Below are 23521 nucleotides of genomic sequence, written 5' to 3'. Positions count from 1 at the left end.
TATGGAATACGATTAGTTCCAGGAGCACTGGCATATCTTCTTTTCCGGAGATAGGCATTCAGTTCTGACAAACTTGGTCGTTTTGTTTTGAATGGGGTCTTGGTTTTTAGTGGTCTTTTCATGCCCTTCAGTATTTCATATTTGTAATTACGTTTTTTTAAATCGTTATTAACATCCTCAAATACCTTTTCAGAAACTACTTTGCTGAAGGATGGAGATCTATTTTGCTTCTCATTCAGCATCCGTTTTGCTTACTGGTCCCGGATTTCGTCTAAATTGTTGCTGAGCTTTATTGGCAGATATTCGTTCTTGTGATTTCAATTCTAATTTCCTCACTATGTTATGGAGTCTTACTAACTTGTAAGTTAGTCAGACTTACTCTCCTTGTTAGTAAGACTCACAAGTAAGACTTAAGACTCTAGTTAGTAAGACTTACTCTTCTTGTAAGTCTTACTCCTGTTATGGAGTCTTTCCTGAGGTTTGCTACGAGTGTTTCATTTCTATCTTTTAGGGCTTGTTTAAACTGATGCTTGGTAGCTTTCTCAAGGCATCTCAATTTCCTTCGTTGTTTCGTAGACTGCTGCTTTTTGTTAGTCTTCTATGTTACTGATTTCATACCGAATCTGTCCGCAAGACTTTTGTAAACATAATTTTGCAAATTTTCTAGTTGCTCATCAAGGCTGTTTCCTATTTCTAATAATTTTCATGTTTCAACTTCAAGGTGAAATTTCTAAAATCCACAATTTTCATCCGATTGACTTGAAAATTGATCAGGATTTGCAGAGGAGGTCACCAAGCCCAGGGAGCCCAGGGAGAAAATGAAGAGAGACCGACAAAGGGATGCATGGATATGGTTTAGGGGTAGGTGAAAATGCAGGGGGTGGATGAGGATAGAGAAAGAAAATATGAGAGGTGGGGTGGGTTAATTCCACACTGAATGGAGTTCACTCCGACACCCTTCCTACACACAGCACAGGGCCACTTCCCAGTTCTTTCCACCTCACCACATGCTTTACCACTTGCCATCACCTTCGTCTTTCCGATATTCACCTTCAGACCTTTTGTCTCCATACATTCCTTCCACGTGTTCATCTTTTCCTTCAGTCCATCCATACTTTCCGCAATCAACACCAGATCATCTGCATACAACAACTCCCACGGTAAACCCTCCTTTACGTTCTGAGCCAGCACCTCCATCACAGCTACAAATAGTAGTGGACTTAGTACCGACCCCTGATGCACTCCCACCTTCACCTCAAACTCACCACTGTTCCCGTCCTTCGTCCTTACAGCTGTGCGCGCTCTTTTGTACATTGCCATCACTACTCTGATCAACCATTCCTCCACTCCTAACTTCCTCAATGCCCATGTCAATACTTTGCGTGGAACCCGATCGAATGCTTTCTCCAGATCAACAAACCCAAGAAACAACTTCTTCCTCTTCTCCATGTACTTCTCCTGCAACTGCCTCACAATGAAAAGCGCGTCTGTCGTTCCTCTTCCTGGCATGAATCCAAACTGCATTTCGTCGATCTTCACTTTCTTCCTTATCCTCCTCTCCAACACCCTTTCCAATACCTTCATTCCATGCTCCAATAACTTTATCGCTCGGTACGAGCCACACTCCAGAGGGTCACCTTTCCCCTTGTATAGAGGGACGAGGGTACTCAGTTCCCAAACCACTGGAATGCGGCCTTCTTTCACCACCAGATTACAGATCTCTGTCATTCTCTTCACACCCCAACTTCCTGCTGCCTTCAACATATCTCCCACAACTCCCGTCGGCCCTCCCGCTTTTCTACCCTTCATTGCTTTTATCGCTTCCTCAACTTCCTTCTCAGTTATCTTCTCTGCCGGTCCTAAAACTGGGTTACTCTCTATGTTGCCACCCATTCATTCTCTGTATTCAACAGCATTTCCATATATCTTTTCCATCTTCCTTTAATTCCATCTGGGTCGACAACAATTTGTCCCACTTCATCCTTCAAGCAACTCACCCCCATCACATCACACCTCTCTTTCACTATCTGCTTTGCAATCCTGAATACTGCTTTCTGACCCTCTTCCGAATCCAAGCGTTCTCCGAACATTTTCCTACATGCCTCCTGCGCCTTTGCTACCTCTTTCTTTGCAGCCTTCCTGGCTGCCTTATAACTTTCATGCTCTGCTGTTTCTGCTCCCGTACCCTTCGCCTTCTGCCACTCCTTGAACTTCTTCCTCTTCTCATCAATCATCTTTCCAACTTCATCATCCCACGACCATGTTTCCGAGTGCTTCGGTGGTCCTTTTGTACATCCACATACCTCACCAACGGCTCCCAACAGACTAGCTTTCATTGACATCCAACCACTTTCAAGCTCAACCACATCATCCTCGACCCTACTCAGCCTCTCTTTTAATGCCTCCCTTACTGTCACCTCTTTCAACCTCCACACCTTCATTCTCGGTTGGTACTTCACCCGCCAAGCTCTCCTCGCACCTTTCACCCTTACCTTGCAGACAACCAAGTGGTGCTGTGAAACAGCCTCCTCCCCCGGGATCACCTTTGTGTCCCGGAGGTGCCCCCTATCTCGCCTACGCACCATCAGGTAGTCAATTTTAATTGACAGATTGACAATTTAATTGACACCATCAGGTAGCCTGATACGCAACATCAGGTTTTAATGCGGGTCTTAAAAAGGAAGACATTATCGGTTTATTTAAACTTCAAAACAATCTAAATGATTGTAATATTGAAGATATAATACAATTATTTTGTGATACACAGAAATCAAAATCGAAACCAAAACCCATAACTTGTATTCTCAGTGATAATACGGATGATATACCTTCACCTCAAGATTTAGATAAATCAAAAAAGAACCTCGTTATCTTTGATGATTGTGTAAATGAGAGAAACCAAACAGTAATGGATAGCTACTATACAAGAGGGAGACATTCTTCTTGTAATTGTATTTATCTTAGTCAGTCATATTTTCAACTCCCTCGGCACTCAATAAGAAACAATGCCAATACTTTTATTTTATTTAAGTTAAATTCAATAGATGTAAATAATTTTTGGAGAGATAATTGCTCTACGTTATGTAGTAAAAAAGAATTTGAAAATTATATGAAACACACGATTGGAAAATATAAATATATTGTTGTGAAACAAGATAAGATACTAACTGATATTTTACACACATAAATGACAACTATTATTGTTAATCTTGTGGGTAAATCTGCTTCAGGAAAGAACTTTCATAAATCTAAACTCTTGAATAGTAAAAATGAAAAGATTGTAAGTTTTTTTTTAAAACACCCTATGATTCGTTTTGTAAGTACTACAACCAGAGCAATGCGACCAGGAGAAGTAGAAGGGAAAGATTATTACTCCATTTCAATGGAGAAACGTGCGATTGAGGAACGAAGGTCAAATATTTGAGGAGGTCTCTCTTGGTTCTACAAAATATTCACATTGTAAGAGTGAGTTAAATAAAGTAAAATCTAACGGTCTTGGGATTTTAGAAACGAATCCTGAAGGAATGAGACAAATTATTAAACATTTGTTTGGTGATGGAGTTAAGATTTTATCATTCGGTTTTGATATCGATGAGGAGACTCAACGCAAACGTATGAAAAGCAGAGATACAAGTATTAGTGAAGAAGAAATAACAACTCGTATTAATACCAATAAAGAATTTGATGAAATATTTAAAGAAAAGGATTTATTTCAACACATTTACTATAATGACGAAGAAAAGGAAAATTTTCCCATTGACCTTTACAATTCATTAAATGATATTTTTCAATCAATAAATACAGAAGATGAATACCGAAGAAAGAGTAAGAAAGTTTAAAGAACATCAAGAGTTGGTTTCAAAAGTTGTAAAGCAACAGGAAGAGATAAAGAAGAAACGGAGACAGAAACTAACTGGTGAAGAAGCCTTTGAAAGAAAACAAGAGAAATTTTTTAAAACACTTTAAAAAACTCAACAAACGATTTCACCTACAGTTCCCACAGTAGAATTTACTCCAAAAAAACTTCAAATGCTCAAAGATTTTAGTCAAATGACGGAGCAAGAACTTGGAGAATTAGAATATGATGATGAAGGATTATTTCGGAAACTTGAGGAGGTAAATCAACCACCTAATTATGTTGTGGAAGCTCTTCAAAACAATGAATATTCGGCGGGTTCAAAAACCAGAGCAGGTCTCATTCCAACAGAAGAACCAGCACAGTTCCATCTTGTGAAAGAAAAGTTATTGATATTTAATGATAAATTGGTGTTCTTAAGTTCTGCTCAACCAAATGTTGAATTAACTCCAAGATTCATGTTTCTTCTAACAAACTCTGGGTTCAGCAGTTCAAAATATTTTGATGAACCACTTGAAACGAAAAATGCGGAAGATAGGGTATATATTGATTTACTAAACTCACTTAATTATGGAGTTTCTGTTGCCGGTAAAAGTAAGAGGAATGAGAAGGAGAAACATATTATTGATGCTTTAAGTAAGCTTGGTTCGGGTGGTAGCTTTCTTCCAAATGACCAATCACAATTAGTTAATAGGTTATTATTGTTGTGAGGTAGTAAGAAGGCTGGAAACAACAATTGTTTTAATGAAGCATCCGCCATTTTAGATCAGTTGATGAATATGAAAATAATTAATAAATGTCAATACAAAGATATTTTATTAGATATTAAATAAGATGAGAAGCACAATTCTTAGTTTTAATTTCACAATGAGTGATTACACAGCTTCATTCCCTTACCCACTACAACTTGACCCCACAAAAAAATATGAGGCTTCTTTGTTGTCAATGGAGACTTACAATACACTTTTTAATATCACAGAGAAAAACAACAAGTTTAGTTATAATCCAGGAAGTGGGTACAAAACTATAACAGTTTCACCCGGAGCTTACGAGATTTCTCAAATATCTTCTGAAGTCTCTCGCCTTATGAAAGAAAAAGGTGATGAACCAAAAAATATTGTAATAGATATTCAAAAACACACTTCAAAATCAACTATTAAACTTAAAAATAATTATAAAGTTGATTTCACGATTGAAAAATCGTTTAGAGAGCTTCTTTTTTTTTTTTTGTTTTTTTTTTTTTGTATACAAGATCGAGGCTCGTGAGAGAGCTAACATTAATCACACAAAAAGACGAACCGACACACAAAACACAAAAAACAAGGGGAGCGGTAGACAAGATGGGGAGAGAGGGGGAAGGACACAAAAGAGAGGGGGAAGGACACAAACACAACATTTAAGAGCAGGGACATCGGGAGGACTTGGGGGGAGGTGGGAGAGGATTAAAACATATGAACACTGCAAGGACTCTGGGGTGAATTACCGGGGGTAGAAAAGATCAAGGTTTTCGATGGGGGAAGATAAGAGATGGTGGTGAACAGCTGTTTTAAAGACCTGGAGGGAGGAGTGGGATTGAAGGGAGTGGGGGAGTTTGTTCCAGAGGCGGGAGAAATGGGGAATGAAAGAGTGAAGGTGAGCAGAGAGCCTAGACTTTGGCAGTTTAACCAGAAGAGGGTTGCAGGCAGATCTTGTGCGACCTGAAGGAATATTGGGGGGACAGAGCACAGAGAGAGCTGGGGGAGCAAGGCCGGAGAGGAGTCGGTAGAAGACAGAAAGACCACCAACCTGCCTGCGGTGAGTGAGTGAAAGGCCCTCGGCGTTGACTACATCGCAGGAGATTCCAATGATTCTGAAAGCTTTGGCCTCAACAGCGTGAAGCCGAGCAAGGTGTGAGGCAGGAGCACCAGCCCAGAGGGGCACCAGCCCAGTATTCCATTGAGCTGCGGATGAAAGCCTTGTATGTGGTGAGGAGCTCAGGTGTGCCAAGGAAGGACTTCGCACGACGGAGGATGCCCAGTCGGCGACTGGCTTTGGAGGCCAGCTTGGAAATGTGGTTTTCCCAAGAAAGATCATGGCAGATAGTGAGACCCAAAAGCTTGAGCGACAGAACTTCTTGGAGAGGATTGTTGAGAAAGTAGATGGGAGGGTTGTCCAGTCGGTCCTTTCGGAGAGACATTGTAAGAGTGTGAGATTTGTCTATTGGGTTTCTCTTCAAAAAAAGATTGAAACTAACGGAACGTTTTACAGTGATAATGTCATTCAAATATCCTCCGGTATAAATTCAGTATTAATTCATTGTGATTTGATTGATGGTGCTTATAACGATGGAATAAGAACAAATACAATATTTTCATTCAGCGCATACTCAACCCCGATTGGTTATAAATTTAATATGGAACCAAAAAATCTTGTCTATTTACCTGTCAGGAAAAACCATATACAGAGTAAATTTTAGGATAACCGATCAAGATAATCGTATGATCTCCTTTAATGAAGAAATTATATCCATCAGAATTCATCTACGTGAAGTTTTTCAATAAATAAATAATGGTTATTGTGAGAAAACACGAGTTGGGAAAATATAAAGTAATTACAGGGGATGGGATGTTCCTTTCACCATACTATAAGGGTGAAGGTATGTTTCTTGGTAGAGGATACTATAAACCAAAGAGACAACGGGGTGTGGGACATCAATTTAGAAATAAAGGAGATGGGATAATTGATACTCTAATGGGTATTGGTTCAACCATTCTTAAACATAAAGACCTAATTGGTTCAACTGCTTCAGCCGTGGGCTCAGTTGCGGGTGCTATAAAGAGTATAAAAGATGCTCAAAAGGAGTCTCATAAATTACAAGCAATCAAAGAAATAAAAAAAGGTAAAACTCAACTATCTTCACAAGAACGACAAAAAATCATTAAAATACTTGGGTCAGGGTTTCAACAATTTTAATGCTATATAAATACAAGTATGGAAGCGATTGATAGTATCTATGATTTGGATGATACGATTATCATTTCAAACTCCACTAAAAAGGAAGACTATTTTAAGGTAAATGCTATAACAGGAACAGACTGGAATTCAAACGGAACAAAAAGTTTTGAAATAAATAATCAACAAACTTACTTGAATATAGCTGATAGTTTCTTGCTGTGTAAATTTAAATTCACTAAGGCTGTGAATAATACTAATGCTACACTCGTAGCATTAGTATTATTTCTTCTGGAAAATGTTTGATAGTGTCCGCCTGTGTATTGGAACACAAGAGGTTGAAGCGGTTGATTGTCTCTGATACATCTGAAATGATGAAATTTACACTATATTAATTTAGTGATAGAATGGGTAAGGGAGCTGTTGAAGGTTTTATTCCTGATATGTCAACGGGAACAAATGCAGACCCTGGTTATAGTCAAAGGAAGGCAATGTATAATGATGAAACAAAAGCAGAGAATAGTTTTACCGTAGCAGTACCTCTTAAAGGTATATTTGGATTTTGTGATTATGATAAAGTTTTGTACGGGCTTAAAATTAGATTTCAACTACAAAGGAATGATAATGTAAATAGATTGCTTTTTGGGGCTCAAAATGCTTTTGGTGATAATAATAAATTTGTTATTAATGATTTGTGTTGGTATATTAGTGAATTTTCTCCTAATCTTAAAACGGAAGAGATGCTAAATAGAAGACTTAACTCAAAGAAACCGCTAAATGTATCATACCTTAAAAGAAGATGTCAACACGTTAAACTGGAACACACTACCTACACTTGGAATTTAGGTGTTCTGGAAGGAAAACCACGATACCTATGGCTCATTTTTAAGAAACCAGATGGAGATGAAGGTACTGATAAGAATAATGCGCCGAGTGATAATGCTAAGGTGAAACAACTTCGGGTTTCTCTTGATGGCACATTTTATCCGCGAGATAGATTGGAAATTGATTGGGAAAAAAATGATTATGCGGAAGCCTACAAGTCTTACCAAAAGGTGTGTGTAAGCAACGGTAATAATGATCCTATTTTGGATATGGTTAGGTTTCAAAAACTTTATACAATCTACGCAATTGACCTGAGTTCTCAAAAGGAAACTATAACGTCTAATAGAGTGGATACTTCTCTATACATTGAAAGAGGAGAGAATGAAGAAGTTGATGCTTATTGTTTGCATTTGGAGGAAACAGAATTACAGATTAATACAGATAATGGTGTTATGATTAATATCACATAGGTTTTTTCTCATAAATAAATGAGTAGGAAAGAACCGGTATATGTTAATCAAATCAATCTTAATACATTAACATCTTGTATTCAAAATCAAAAGCCTTGTATTATTGATGTTAATACAATTCAAAGAAAAGGAGCAGTAAGAATTGATGTTTTACTCACAAGAGAGCAGGTAAAAACACTAAATGATGCTGGATCACTTAAAATTAAAATGACAAAACTTATGTTAAAGAAATATTCAATACAAGAGGGAGGATTTCTCCCGTTTCTAATTCCTTTATTTGCTGGTTTAAGTGCGGCGGGAGCATTGACTGGTGGTATTTCAGCAGCGGTAAAAACTGCTAACGAAAGGAAGGCACAACTAAAAGCTCAAAAAGAATTGGAAAGACATAACAAGGAGTTGAAGAAACAAATTAGTGGAAGTGGTGTAATTGCAGATTTTGCTGAAAAGCTTGAAAGCCTACCTGATAAAGCTAGATTGTTGGTTGGAGATATGCTTTCCTCTATCGCTCAAGCGGGTGTTAAACTAACTAAAAGGGGTAATGGGTTATATCTTTCTCATAAATAAATGGATAAATGGTTTAAACAATTTGGAGAGAATACAACATCAAATATAGAACTTACTAAATATTGTGAAAAGCTAAAAATTGATAATGTGGTTATTTGTATGAGAGATGAATTAACAAAGTTGTCCAAGAATACAAAGAATATTATTATGAATTTAGACACACAGAATGGTTCTCATTGGGTTTGTATTCATAATAGTCAGGATAAATATTATTTTGATAGTTATGGTATGCCACCACCTGTTGAAGTAATACAATTCTTACAGAATGGTGTTTATCAAACATTAAAAGTTCAAGAAATTAATTCTAAATGTTGTGGCCAATTATGTTTATATGTATTATTTCAACTCAACAATAATGAAAATTTTTATGATGTCATTTTAAATCTAATATAAATGACTTATGTCGGAAAAGATGGTTCTATCTTTGGAGAATCCTCTCAGGATATTGATTTATCAAATTATTATACAAAGGCACAGGCTGAACGACAAAAATATAGTATAAGTAAAAATATTAATATGAAGAATACTTATAAATTAATCAATTATCCAAACCCTACAGATGCGAATGACTTAATTAGATTCAGTGATTTATCACAATATATATCTTTAAATAAAACAGCACGTTTTGTTAAACAAGTAAAATTTACAACCACAACACCTGGTTATACAGACCATACACCTGTCCTCATTCAATTTAACTATCTGCTTACAATTGAATTTTATAAAGAAGGACATATAGTTAATATGCGAATTAATAAATGGGGGTATGATATGCCTGATTTAGGGTATAATTGGTCTTTTTCAATAAACCTAGAAGACCTACATGATTTTAATCAGTCTCGTAAAGAAGAATATTATCCGCTTGGTGAGGATAAGGATTTATGTGGAAGTAGAATTAGTAAACAACAAATACATGATTTTAAGAAAAGAAAAATATATGATAGTATAGCGATGGTTAGCATGACAAAGAAGGAAGGTAATGAGATAAGGATAGAAAGCCGAGGAATACAAACCGATTTGGTAGTGGGAAGATGGGGTGGTATTACCTGTCATAATATTAATCTCACATATATTTCTGATACATAAATGGCAGGAAAAAGACTACAAGAGAATTATAATTTTTGTATTCAGGGATACCTACAAGAAAATGGTGCTCGGTATTACATACCTTATGATGTGGAGCATATACATGGAAATTTTGTCATTAAAAACTGGCCTTATACTGATATTGTTAAACCCACAAATAGAGACTTGTTTAAAATATTAAATAAAAATGAACTTCTCAAAGTTATGAAATATAAAACTCTTTTAGAAATCGTCAACAAATCTTATTGGTATCCTATTATGAGAAAAATAATTATAGATACAAGAATATCTCAAAATCCAGATGAGTATATGTATAATATTCTATGGGGCTCAAACTCAAGGGTAGCAAGGGATGAGGAAGGAGTTGAAGAAGAGAAGGAGGAAAGAGAGAAGGAAGAGAGGGAGGGAAGAGAGAGGTGGGAAATCAGTGAGATTCGTAAAAGATTGAATGTATTACAGCAAGAAGATCAATCTCAACTCACCGAAGAGGAAAATAAAGAAAGAATGAATGCTGTGAAAATATTGATTTCAAAAATTGCTGAGATGGATGAGGAAAGGGAGAAAAAGGAGAAGGAGGAAAGAGAGAAAAAGGAGAGGGAGGAAAGGGAGAAAAGAGAGAAGGAAGAGAGGGAGGAAAGGGAGAAAAGAGAGAAGGAGGAGAGGGAGCAAAGAGAGAGGGAGGCAAAATATAAAAAGATGGAAATCAGTGAGATTAATAAAAGATTGAAGGGATTACAGCAAATAAATCAAACTCAACGCACTGAGGAGGAAAATAAAGAAACTGAAAAGTCTAATGGAAATATTATTTTCAAGAATAACGACGTCAATGTCTTCACTTTCAGGGAGGAGATTTAAATGAGAAAGTGGGGATAAAGAAGAAGAAGAAGGAAAAGATTATGTGGTTGATGATGTTGGTGATATTGACTTTAGTTAGTTTTATTTGTAAATAAATGGAGGAGAGAGTGAAGGCATTCCTTAGGATTCTTTATGTTTTAAAAATAAAGATTGAAATGTATATGTTAAAAACCGAAAAGGTTTTGATACTCTGTCGGAATTTTTCTGATAAATAAATATGAGTTATTGTCTCAAATGTAAAAAGAAAACTAAATCTAAAAATATCTCATGTTAAAGCTAAAAATAATAGAGTTTATCAAAAAGGAATATGTCAAGTGTGTGGCTCTAAAAAGTGCCAATTCATCTCTCCTAAAAGTGGAGGAGACATACAAAAGTTTCTGTCAGGAAGTAAATTTACAACAACTGGAATTCCGGGGGAATTACACCTTCCAGGGTATTCTTTCTGTGGTCCAGGAACAAACTTGGATAAAAGATTAGATGAGGCTAACAATCCTAAACCTTGGTCTAAACCTATAAATAGGGTTGATGAAGTGTGTATGAAGCATGATATTGCTTATGGGAATACCACTACATTGGATGAAAAACATGAAGCAGACAGAGAAATGTTGTATAATTTGTCTTTGATACGAAATCCTACGTTGAGAGAGAAAGTTGATAGGTTTATTGTAAAAAAAATGATAAGTGCTAAATTGAAACTTGGTCTTGGTTATTCCCCAAAAAACTATTAAACTCCAATGATGTAATCAAGACTGAGGAGCTTTTGGCTAATGAATTACATAAACCTATAATCACAAAGTTTAAAAGAAGGAAAGTTTATTCTAAATACACCGACCACATATGGTCCGCTGATTTAATCGAACTAAATAATGATAAGGGATACAGGTATGCTTTAGCCGTTATTGATTTGAGGAGTAGATTTGCCTGGGTTGTTCCTTTGAAAAACAAAAGGGGTAATACTCTTATGTTAGCTTTCAGTGGAATATTTAGTAAAAGCAAAAGAAAACCAAAGAAGTTATGGACTGACGAGGGAACAGAGTTCTATAACAAAATATTTATGAAATTTCTTAAAGGGGAGGGTATTAAATTATACAGCACCTTTAATGAAGGAAAGGCAGTTGTTATTGAGCGTTTTAATCGCACTTTGAAAGAGAAACTATATAAAAAATTCACACAACTCGGTTCTCAACAATGGGTATATTTAATCCAGAATATTGTAGATAATTACAATAATACAGTTCATTCATCAACAAAATCAAAACCATCGGAAACATTTACAAAATTAGAATATGAAAAGGAGATTAATTTGAGAAAGCCCAAGTTCAAAGTTGGTGATATTGTAAGAATATACAGATGGAAAAGCCATTTTGAGAAAGGTTATACAAAGAGATGGACTAATGAATTATTTAAAATTGTTGATGTAATGGATACAGTCCCTTGGACTTACAAATTATATGATATGAATGGGGAAGAAATCTTGGGTTCATTTTACTCACAAGAATTACAAAAAACACAAGTAAGCAGATAATACCCTTGAAAATAATAAATAAATAAATAAAATGTAATGGGGATACGTTCTTGAGATCTGTGAATCCCAAACACAGAATCCCTCAACTTTTCAGTTGGGGCTTAACTTTTGTGTGTGTGTATGTGTGAGTGAGTCATAATAATATACAAACCCTAACCCAACCCCATCCCTAACCCAACCCCATCCCTAACCCAACCCCATCCCTAGCCCAACCCTAACCCAACCCCAACCCCATCCCTAACCCAACCCCATCCCTAACCCAACCCATCCCCAACCCAACCCCATCCCTAACCCAACCCCAACCCTAACCCTCACATTCAAAATCCCACCTTAACCCAACCCCATCCCTAACCCAACCTCATCCCTAACCCTCACATTAAAAATCCCACCCTAACCCTAACATAATCTTTTTTTCCTTCTTTTTTTAAAATACGTATTTCTTTTTTTTTCTTCTTTTTTTAAATACGTATTTCATTTTTATTTTTTTTCCTCTTCTTCCAATTCTGTCTTTCAAGGCTTTCAAGTTTGAAGAAGTAGAAATGGGAAGAAAGAATTTTCCAGCATTTTCTTCCTCGAACTTTCTTGATATTGCTTAAATCAAGCATCATTAAACAAAGAACATTGTTCATTGCTTTGGAATCCAAAGAGTCTCCAAGATGGACCCCACAGGTAGAGTCTCCAAAATAAAACCAACTTTCCAAGTTCCCAAGGTATAACCACATTCCTGTTGAGCCTCCAAGATAGGTATGACATTCCGAGTCATCAAAACAAAACCCCCATTCCGAGTCTCCAAAAATATAACCATCTTTCCAAGTCTCCAAGGTAGAACCACAATTTTCAGAAATATTGGGGGTTTCCGTGATAAGTCTCACATATTATAACTGCGGACCATCAGGGAAAACTTCCCTTTCCCAATTTTTTAGGGTTTCTATGATGTGTCTCACATAGTATAACTGCGGACCATCAGGGAGAACTCTCCTTGCCCAATTTTTTAGGGTTTCTATGATGTGTCTCACATAGTATAACTGCGGACCATCAGGGAGAATTCCTGTTTCACAATTTTTTAGGGTTTCTATGATGTGTCTCACACAGTATAACTGCAGACCATCAGGGAGAACTCTCCTTTCCCAATTTTTTAGGGTTTCTATGATGTGTCTCACATAGTATAACTGCGGACCATCAGGGAGAATTCTCCTTTCCCAATTTTCAGAAATTTGTGGGTCTCCAATGTATGACTTGTATTCTGGCTCATCAAGGTAGAACTTGTTCAGTGGGTTTTGTTTTGATAACTCACAATAAGTATCATCATGGTAAAACTCTTTTTCAGGATTTTGTGGATCTCCAAGGTATAACTCTTTGACTGTCATCAAGGTAGAACTCGTTCTGTGGGTCTTGGTTGTTCAAAAGATCTTCAAACAAAAAAATAACTTTATCCCAAGTTGTGTTAAAAGCAGAATTTTCATTTCGTATCTCAGATACAATTTCCTGTGAAAGAAAATAACAATGTATTAATTTAATACAATATTTTTATTTGTATAAATCAAGCTCTATGAATATTAAAATAAACTTTGTTAACTCTTACACGAGTCTCATCTAAAAAAAAAATATATATATATTTTAAATAAATAATTAAATTAATAAACAAATAAATAAATAAATAAACAAACTTACCTCCATTGATAAGAGGTTCGAGTCCAGTTCATCAATCTGAAGGTTGAGCGCTACACAGGTAGTAGAACTCCCAAGGGATACCAAAGTTATCCCATTCCATGTCAGCACTGTAGTCCATTCTCAAGTGAAGCAGAAAGCGTGTTTGAAAAAGCCTGTGTGCTCGGTGCCTTTTATAAGAAGGAGTGGGTGTGTCATTTCCTGTGGAAATTCCCTGAGCATGTCTTAACTGGAAATGATGTGATGGAAATTCCCTGAAAATGATGTAATGTCTTAACTTAAAATGATACAATGGCAGAGTTTATAAAGTGGGTGGGACCTAGCAAAAAAATTTTGGGGGCTTAACAAAAGTGGGCGGGGCTTAACAAAAGTGGGCGTGGTTTAACAAAAAGTGGGCAGAGCCTACCAAAAAGTGTGTGGCACTGGAGGCGCTCAAACAAGAACATTGAGGGAGGTTTATCATTTTATCTCAGCTCAGTTTAAATATCTTGACAAAGAACCAAACTCAAACAAATACTTTGTAAATGTATTAGATGGTGATGGAAGTTGGAGGAGAATTAAATTATTTCCTACGCATAAACAAATATTTGTAGGATCATTGTTTCAGTGGTCTACTAAACAACAATAATCATTGATAGTAAGAGTAAAAGGCCCATAAGACCAAGGGGGTCAGGAATAGAGGTGTTAAGGGGAAATGAAGAAAAGTGATGGTGAGAGGAAAATTTACATGTAAGTGAATGGAGATTTGAGGGTGTCCCAGAAACAACATTTTTCATCTACTGTCGTGAGTACTCGTCTTGAAGACCTCAAGGGAAGAAAGAGATTGCAGAGAATATGGAAGTTGGTTCCTCGTGTGGGGAAAAGGAGGAACAAATGAGTGGAAATTAGCAATGATTCTGGATTTTTGGAGTTTCACGAGAAGGGGGTTGCTGGTGGACCGTGATTGTAATGGAGTGAAGTGAAGAGTAAAATTTATTGTACTCTTATAAATTTTACAACCTGGTGAAGGTGTTCTACATTTGATAAACGTGAGGGGCCTTCATAGAATTCTCCGAACGACATATGATAATCCAAGACATGTCACATTTTATATTTTTGTGTCTCTGCCGACGAAGGACGCTTTATGTTTTTGGGTTGTCCGTCTGTCTGTCCATTCTTCCGTCCATCGGTGATAGGTTTTCATTGCCACAATAACTTAAGAACGGCTAAAGGGATCGAAGTCAAACTTGGTACAAGTATGTATAATGATGCAATGATGATCTGATTAGATTATGGGGTCAATAGGTCAAAGGTCAGAGGTCCCGTTAGGTAAAAATTCTTACCGAGCTTTGTGTGTGAACCAGTAATAGGATTGTGACCGAATTTGGAAGACGTATATATTGTGATGCAAAGATGAACTAATTAGATTTTGACATCAAAGATCAGAAGTCAAATCGGGTAAAAATGTGACACTTGAGTATAGCTGAATGGATTTAAATCAAACTTGGTTCAAATATGTATAATGATGTTGAAATATGGGCGGAGGCATATCTGTCGACGTCGTGACGTCAGAGTGCTGTTCTAGTTTCATTATCTCTTCGCTCACTCTCCCATGTTTTCTATTTTCTTCTACAGAGACTGAGGTTGAAGAGAAAGAGTGTGACATAGACAATAACCAACAATGTGTTTGCCGTGAGGGTTTCTACATGAAAGGGAACGAATGTGTGATGGAGAGCACTATGGGAAGTAAGGACACAAGTAAAAGCAAATAAATCAGTGTTTTTCCTGCCTTACTCCTGTTTTCTTTTTCCTCCTTCCTCCTGCCAACCCGTCTCCTGTTTTGAAATCATCATCCCTGGTCAAGCAAATTAAACTGCTGTTTAACATCCTTTAACAGGTGAAACTGTTTCAGCATCGAACAAGTATCCTCCATGGTGGTTTTGGGTCCTGTTGAAAGTGATCCTCCTGATCATGTTATTCATTTTCCTTTTTGGTAAGTCTCAAGTGTAATGTTATTGTTCTTAGGAACGGGGATGTTTGTGTGAGTATAAATAATATTGAGCATAAATATTGTGACTCCCATTGAACTTCTGACAAGAATTACAAACAAAAGGTGAAATTGAGAGGAAAACACAGGAAGAACTAGAGAGTTCATAAGACACGTTACATCTACACAGTGTTAAAATTTATACTTCAATTTAAATAAGAGATTTTAAAGATAATTATAAAACAATTTTGGACGTTTCTCGCTATTGAAGCAGTCTTATACACCACCTTATTTGACACGTCAAAGTACTGCTAAACGGTAGGGTTTTAAAACTGCAAAGAAGAAGATTTGTGTTCTGCAGTGTTTATTTATATAATTCAATTTTAATAAAATATAGATTCTAAAAGTCACATAAATTAATGACGGAATTTACCGTCATTTTACCACCTTTGGCGCAGTGTATATTACATCCCCTATCTAAAACGTTACATTTGTTGTTCGTCCTGTTATTTGGGTCCTTTATGATGTTGTTAAAATCAGTAAGTTTTCTGGTTAGAGACAGACCAGCTGACAAAGTGAAAATATTATCCCATTCTGGTGGAGACAAATTCAGATGCAAAGTACTCTTAAATGGCATGTTTGTTTTCTGTTTCATTGTTACTCCTGCCAGGGAGTAATGCATTCACTCGTGTCCGTGTGTGTGTGTGTGTGTGTGTGTGTGTGTGTGTGTGTGTGTGTGTGTGTGTGTGTGTGTGTGTTCGTGTGTGTTCGTGTGTTTGTGAACAAGATATCTGGAAAAGTTCTGAACGGATTTGGATGAAAGTTGGTGGGATGATTGCCCTTGGGATGAGGAAGAATTGATTAGTTTTTGGTGAAGCTCAGGTTATTATTCCCGATCCAGGAATTTTTTGAAGGATTTTTTTTACCATTGGAAGATAGGGCTCATTTTTTTTAAACATTATCTTCTATGTATTCTATATTTAACATTGTGATATGAAAATAGTTTTCATATTTGTTGTAAATGTAGTTTAAACTCATGGTTATGCGTTAGAGCGGTGTATTTTTTTAGCAGCGTCGTCTTCAATGTTCATTTTAGTTTTTTTAAATTTTAAATAAAGACATATTCTATCATTTTTAAATCACCAAAGTGTGTATTAGGTTTCTCTGTTTCATAAAATGTATCGTTTGATACGTATAATGCTTTAAAACTGTTTTTTTTTTAACCTCAGAAGAGATATCAACATTTAGCTCAGCGAATGTCATTCGCGGTGTCAGTATTTGATGAACTTATAAAGACTTAGTTCCAGATTTGTCAATGGCTGAGGTATATTAACAAACGAATAAAACAGATTTGGGAAAATTCCAACTTTAAAAAAAAAGATCGTATATTCACCCGGGGTTGTGAGAGGCGGAAGAAGAAGAAACCTCGCCTAGGCTTCCCAGACCAAATAAATAATTCTGGTTCTGCGATTTTCAGGTTTATTTATCTATATATTTACATATCTGGGCAGTGTCTGTTGTCACTGAACTACTCCCTGAAACTTTTATTTCCGTGGTTGTGAAGTGTTTTTAATAATGTGGTGGTGGTTTTGAATCACGTGGTGGTGAGATATTTTGAATTATGTGGTGGTGAGGTGTAAAATGATGTGGTGGTGAGGTGTTTTTAAATCACGTGGCTGTGAGGTGTTTTTAATTTCGTGGCTGTGAGGTGTTTTTAAATCACATGGCTGTGAGGTGTTTTTAATTTCGTGTTTCGGGGCTGTGAAGTGTTTTTAATTTCGTGTTTCGGGGATGTGAAGTGTTTTTAATTTCGTGTTTCGTGGTTTTGAGGTGTTTTTAATTTCGTGTTTTGTGGCTGTGAATGGTTTTTATTTTCGTGTTTTGCGGCTGTGAGGTGTTTTTAATTTTGTGTTTTGTGGCTGTGAGGTGTTTTTAATTTCGTGTTTTGGGGCTGTGAAGTGTTTTTAATTTTGTGGCTGTGAGGTGTTTTTAATTTCGTGTTTTGGGGCTGTGAAGTGTTTTTAATTTCGTGTTTCGTGGCTGTGAGGTGTTTTTAATTTCGTGTTTTGCGGCTGTGAGGTGTTTTTAATTTCGTGTTTTGTGGCTGTGAGGTGTTTTTAATCTTCTATATATTATATACAGTCACGTGAAAAAGTAAGTACACCCCATGTAAAGTTTTGACTTTTTCAACATCTATCTATAATTCCAGTAATCTCTGTGTGTGTGTGTGTCTGTGTGTTTGTTTGTCTGTGACCGCTGTTTCTCGACAACCGCGGTTCCGATATACTTGAAACTTGCCAGGTATATTGCTGGGGACCTGAGGATGTGCCTTTTCAAGGTTTCATATTAATCGGAGAAGTAGTTACCGAGCTATGGCGATTTATTTACCAAACTAATCGTTCGCCGTTCGCTTTGGCTTTGCGAATGGACCAAACCATTTCATGTAAATAGAGGGGGGGGGGGGGGGTTCTACCGTACTCGCAAGCCGTTCGCTTTGGCTTTGCGAATGGACCAAACCATTTCATGTAAATAGAGGGGGGGGGGTTCTGTGGTCGTTACTGCCACGTGGTTTCAAAGTTTTTTTTTGTTGTTGTTGTTTGCACGCATGTTTTTTTGCACCCACGTACGGGCACGCCCTAGTATTTCAAAATACAGCTATTTGATCTTCATTTCAACAATATTGACAGGTAAAGGTGATATAATATAACAAATATCATGAAACATTTACATTTTGGAGTCCATTGTATAATTTAAATAAACATAAATGCAAATTTCGCATGTGGAAAAAGTAAGTACACCCCTACACTTATCACTCCTTCAAATACCTAAAATTTGAATCAGGTGCACCAGCTCAGGTGCAAATGATTAAAACATCATTACAGAGGATCTGGGGAGAACCTGTCTTATTTAAACCTCAGACATTTAGTTTGGTTTGCTCTTTGTTGTTGAAATGTGCGACGTCACCATGCCTAGATCAAAAGAGCTCTCTGAGGCCTTCAGAAAGAAGGTTATAGATGCCTACGAGTCTGGGAAGGGATTTAAAAAGATCTCCAAACAATTTGAAATCAATCATTCGACTGTCCGGAACACCATCTACAAGTGGAGAAGATTCCAAACAACTGCCAACTTGTTCAGGCCAGGCCGCCCCAGCAAGTTCAGCCCGAGAGCAGACCGCAAGATGCTGAAAGAAGTCTCGAAGAACCCCAGAATGTCATCACAGGACCTACAGGTAGCTCTTGCCACTGTTGTTGGTGTCAAAGTGCACGAGTCTACCATTAGAAAGAGGCTGCACAAATTTGATCTACATGGGAGGTGTGCCAGGAGGACTCCTTTGCTGTCCAGAAAGAACATCAGGGCAAGACGAAGGTTTGCCAATGAACACCGAGGCAAAGACCAGCACTTCTGGAACAATGTGCTCTGGACAGATGAGTCAAAGGTAGAGCTATTTGGCCACAGTACCAGAAGACATGTTTGGTGAAAACCAAAGACAGCATTTGACCACAAGAACCTGATACCAACTGTAAAGCATGGTGGTGGAAATATAATGGTTTTGGGGCAGCTTTGCTGCATCAGGGCCTGGGCAGCTCACCATCATAGAATCCACTATGAATTCTTCATTGTACCAGAGGGTGCTTGAGGATAATGTGAGGCCTTCTGTCGGAAAGTTGAAGCTCAACCGAAGGTGCTCCTGGACCTTCCCGAGCTCGGCGACACACGACCATCCGTGCGGATGGATTTTATGCTGTCGCTGCTGGGCGACCAAGCCCTGGATTTCTTATTCCGGGCGCTGTTCCTCCGCCAGCTACCTGTACAGGTACGCCTCGCGCTGGCCGGTTCCAACATAAGGGAACCCCGTGCCCTGGCCGTAGAGGCCGACAAGTATTTCGCGGCCCGCGACACGCGGTCGGTTTTCGGTGCTGCCGTGGTGGATCCCGGCGCTGCGGTTACGGTGCCGCCTGCTCCTCTCGTTGCCGTTGCTGCGCACCACCCACCACCACCGCCGCCGAGAACACCGCGGCCGCCGCGGTCGCCGCAGCCCCCGCCGCCACAATCATGGTGCTATTACCACGCCAGGTTCGGCCACGCGGCTAGGAAATGTTGCCCGCCGTGCTCTTTTGAGAAGTCGGGAAATGCCCAGGCCGGCGCTCATTAGTGACCCTGAGCGTCGGCCATTCCGGCAGCCTCCTGTTCATTACGGACACCTTGTCCGGGCGCCGTTTCCTCTGCGATACAGGAGCACAGGTAAGCGTCCTACCCGCCTCTGCGTCCGACAAGTGAACCACGGGCCCGGGCCCCGCGTTGCTCGCCGCCAACGGTACCCCCATACGCACATTTGGGAAGCGCTGCCTCTCCCTGCGGTTCAGAGGGCAGCGCTTTCAATGGTCGTTCGTGACCGCCAGCGTGCCCATGGCACTGCTCGGTGCAGACTTCCTATGTGTGCACGGTCTGCTGGTCGACGTAAAGCGTAAACGGATCGTCCAGGCTGAAACCCTCAGCTCGCTCGCTTGTTCGCTGAGTGGCTAAGTTGAGCGGCTCACAGAGCGGCTCACCGAGCGGCTTGCCAAGCGGCTTGCTGGAGGGTTTCGTCCCGGCGAGTTTAGTTTGCACGCTTCCGGCAGCGGACGACTTTACCCGCCTCCTCGCCAGGTTCCCGGCCCTCACGCGGCCCACCTTCTCAGCGGTGGCCATTAAACACGGGGTGGAGCACCACATCCCCATGGTCGGGCCGCCGGTCTATGCCCGGGCACGCCGACTCGAGCCCACGAAGCTCGCCGTGGCGAAAGCGGAGTTCACCACGCTGGAGCGGGGGGGGATCGTATGGCGCTCCAACAGCGCTTGGGCTTCGCCGCTGCACATTGTGCCGAAGCCCGGCGGGGGATGGCGGCCGTGCGGGGGCTACCGCCGGCTCAATGATGCCACCACCCCTGATCGCTACCCGGTCCCACACATCCAGGACTTTTCTGCCCGGTTGGCAAACATGACCGTGTTTTCTAAGGTGGACCTCATCCGGGGCTACCACAGGGTCCCTGTCCAACCGGACGACGTCCCGAAGACGGCCGTCATCACCCCGTTCGGCCTCTTCGAATTCCTCAGGATGCCCTTCGGGTTGAAGAATGCGGCCCAGGCATTCCAGCGGCTTATGGATAGCGTCTTGCGCGACTTACCTTTCTTGTTTGTCTACCTGGACGACATCCTAGTCACGAGCGCGTCCCGGGAGGAGCACCTGCTCCACCTCCGCACGCTTTTCGAACGCCTGGGCCAGCATGGCCTAATCATCAACCCCGCCAAGTGCCTTTTCGGCGTCGCCACAATCGACTTCTTGGGGCACCGCATCACCGAGCACGGGGCCGTCCCTTTACCGGCAAGGTGGAGGCGGTCAGGGATTTCCCACGGCCCCGCACGATCAAGGGGCTCCAGGAGTTCCTGGGCATGGTAAACTTTTACCACCGCTTCGTGCCCCACGTCGCCCGGCTCCTCCGCCCCTTGCACGAGGCCCTTCGGGGCAAGCCGGGCAAAGGTGACATCGCATGGTCGGAGCCGATGACCGCGGCGTTCGCGGGCGCAAAGCTGGCTCTGGCCGACGCCACCATGCTGGCGCACCCGGCGCCCGATGCACCGATCGCCCTCATCACCGACGCGTTGGACTACGCGGTGGGCGCAGTGCATGAGCAATGGGTGCGCGGTGCTTGGCAACCACTGGAGTTTTTTAGCCGGCAGCTTCGCCCGCACGAATGCCGGTATAGCACCTTCGACAGCGAGCTGCTCTGACTCCACCTGGCGGTCCATCACTTCCGCCATCTGCTGGAGGGTGGCCCATTCACGGCCTTCGTGGACCACAAGCCCCTTGTGTTCGCGATGGCCAAGGTCGCCGAGCCATGGTCGGCACGGCAGCAGTGCCACCTCTCAGCCGTGTCTGAGTACACGACGGACATCCGTCACGTGGCGGGTAAGGCCAACCCGGTGGCGGATTGTCTTTCCCGGTCCGTCGTGCAAGCGGTCCACCTCGGGGTCAACTATGCCCGGATGGCGGAGGCCCAGACCGCCGACCCCGGCGTCCAGGCCTTGCAGACCGCCGTGACGGGCCTCCGCGTCACCGAGGTGCCGTTCGACGCCGCGGGCACGGCCCTCCTCTGCAACGTCTCCCTCGGCCAGCCTCGCCCCCTCGTGCCCGCTGGCTGGCAGCGCCCGGTGTTCGCCGCCATCCATGGCCTGTCCCACCCTGGCACAAAGGCATCCCAGAAACTCGTCGGGGCGAAGTTCGTCTGGCATGGCCTCAGGAAGGACGTCCGCGCTTGGGCCAGGACGTGCCTCGCGTGCCAGAGCGCCAAGGTCCACCGCCACACCCAGGCCCCGTTGGCCCCGTTTGCGGTGCCCGAGCGTCGGTTCGACCACGTGCACATCGACCTGGTGGGACCTCTGCCCCCCCTCGCGGGGGTTCACACACCTCCTCACCATGGTCGACCGCACCACACGGTGGCCGGAGGCCGTCCCATTGGCGGCGACGTCTGCGGCCGAGGTGGCGCAAGCCTTTATCGCCACTTGGGTTGCTCGGTTCGGCGCCACCTCGGACATCTTGTCCGACCGCGGCCCCCAGTTCACCTCGGAGCTCTGGGCCGCGGTGGCGCAAGGGCTCGGGGTGCAACTACACCGCACCACGGCCTACCACCCCCAGGCCAATGGCCTGTGCGAGCGCTTTCATCGCTCCATGAAGGCCGCGCTCCGGGCCAGCCTCCGCGACGGCGGCTGGGTCGACAGACTCCCCTGGGTCCTGCTGGGCCTCAGGACGGCGCCCAAGGGCGATCTGCGCGCGTCCTCGGCGGAGCTGGTCTTCGGGCAACCACTGCGGGTACCAGGGGAATTTATCCCTGACTCCACGGCTCCCTGGTCCGCGGCGCAACAGCGCTCCGCCCTGCAGGAGATCGCCCGGAGGTTCGCCCCGGTGCCAACGGCACACCACGGTTGCCCGCCTTCCCACGTCTCCCCGGAGCTTCGCACGGCAGAGTACGTGTTCATCCGGCACGATGCCCGTCGGGCACCGCTACGGCCCCCGTACCACGGGCCCTTCCGCATGCTGGAGACCGGGGTCAAATTTTACACGGTCGACATCGGCGGTGCCCCGGATTGCATTTCCGTGGACCGCCTCAAGCCGGCCCACCTCGATCCAGACCACCCCCCGCCAGCAGCTCTGCCTCCGCGTCGAGGCCGCCCCCCGGCACCCCCACCAGCATCTCTGCCTCCGCGTCAGGACCGCCCCCCGGTGGTCGGACCCCCAGCCCCCCCAGCCCCGCTACCCCCCCCCCCCCCGCCCTGCACCCATCGCCAGGGGACGTTTCGGCTGGGTCATCCGGCTTCCCCGCAAACTCACCCTTCAGGTGAGCGGGAATTCTGGGGGGGCGCGTGTGGTGGGCACAAGGAACAATAATTCCGCGCACCAGTGGGTGGCGCGAACGCCCAGGCGGGGACCGATGGCACATTCCCCACCCTTCGACCGATCGGCCATGCCCGGGGACTAGGCGTGGCCTCGGTACATTTATGCGGGCTCTAAGCTTGAGCCCGCTTAGTGCTGCAGTTTGAGCTTTCGAATAAAGACTCTTTTGGTTTATACAAACGCGTTGTGGCCTACCTCTTTGGCAAGCAAGTTGTGTGTGCGCAGCACCACACTTCAATATCACCTTCATCTATCAATATTGTTGAAATGAAGATCAAATAGCTGTATGTTGAAATATGTTGAAAAAGTCAAAACTTTACATGGGGTGTACTTACTTTGTCAGGTG

The 23521-nt window shown here is 42.0% G+C and overlaps 1 protein-coding gene across 2 annotated transcripts in view; it reads left to right on the top strand.

Moving 5' to 3' along the window:
• LOC137421905 (tumor necrosis factor receptor superfamily member 1A) overlaps positions 1-23521 on the top strand; it is a 110086-nt gene that overhangs the window by 56046 nt on the left and 30519 nt on the right. The window contains exons 5-6 of one of the 2 annotated variants that reach the window (XM_078773111.1): positions 15395-15505; positions 15657-15752. In XM_078773111.1, coding sequence (XP_078629237.1) covers positions 15395-15505; positions 15657-15752 — 207 coding nt within the window. Of the gene's footprint in view, positions 1-15394; positions 15506-15656; positions 15766-23521 lie in introns of both variants that reach the window. The other variant, XM_078773112.1, reaches the window with a different exon arrangement.

The sequence above is a fragment of the Myxine glutinosa genome, chromosome 2, assembly GCF_964187855.1.
Source record: "Myxine glutinosa chromosome 2, kmMyxGlut1.1, whole genome shotgun sequence".
In the NCBI taxonomy this organism is placed as follows: domain Eukaryota; kingdom Metazoa; phylum Chordata; class Myxini; order Myxiniformes; family Myxinidae; genus Myxine; species Myxine glutinosa.
Note: the sequence above shows the minus strand (reverse complement) of the source record. Positions and strands in the feature narration are given on the sequence as shown.